Consider the following 236-nt stretch of genomic DNA (forward strand, 5'->3'; position numbering starts at 1 on the left):
CCGCCCGGCTCCGCAGCCGCCTCCGCCCTCCGTCCCTCCCCGGCGCCTCCCGCAGCGGCGCGGCCGCCGGGTCCCTCCCATCCAAGATGGCGGAGAGTCTCCCAGAGCATGATCGGATCCTGCAGGAGATCGAGAGCACCGACACGGCCTGCGTGGGACCCACCCTGAGGTGAGGGGCGGCGGGGGCCGGGGCGCCGGCGGCGGGCGAGGGTCCCGCGCCTCGCCCTGTCAGCCCG

The 236-nt window shown here is 78.0% G+C and overlaps 1 protein-coding gene across 1 annotated transcript in view; it reads left to right on the forward strand.

Moving 5' to 3' along the window:
- Positions 1-78: 78 nt before the first annotated feature.
- The window catches only part of EXOC6 (exocyst complex component 6), a 95,181-nt gene continuing 95,023 nt past the window's right edge, over positions 79-236 (forward strand). The window contains exon 1 of the mRNA XM_010565025.1: positions 79-169. Coding sequence (XP_010563327.1) covers positions 87-169 — 83 coding nt within the window. The 5' untranslated portion in view covers positions 79-86. The remainder of the gene's footprint in view (positions 170-236) is intronic.

The sequence above is a fragment of the Haliaeetus leucocephalus genome, unplaced genomic scaffold, assembly GCF_000737465.1.
Source record: "Haliaeetus leucocephalus isolate CR32 unplaced genomic scaffold, Haliaeetus_leucocephalus-4.0 Scaffold184, whole genome shotgun sequence".
Lineage (NCBI taxonomy): Eukaryota > Metazoa > Chordata > Aves > Accipitriformes > Accipitridae > Haliaeetus > Haliaeetus leucocephalus.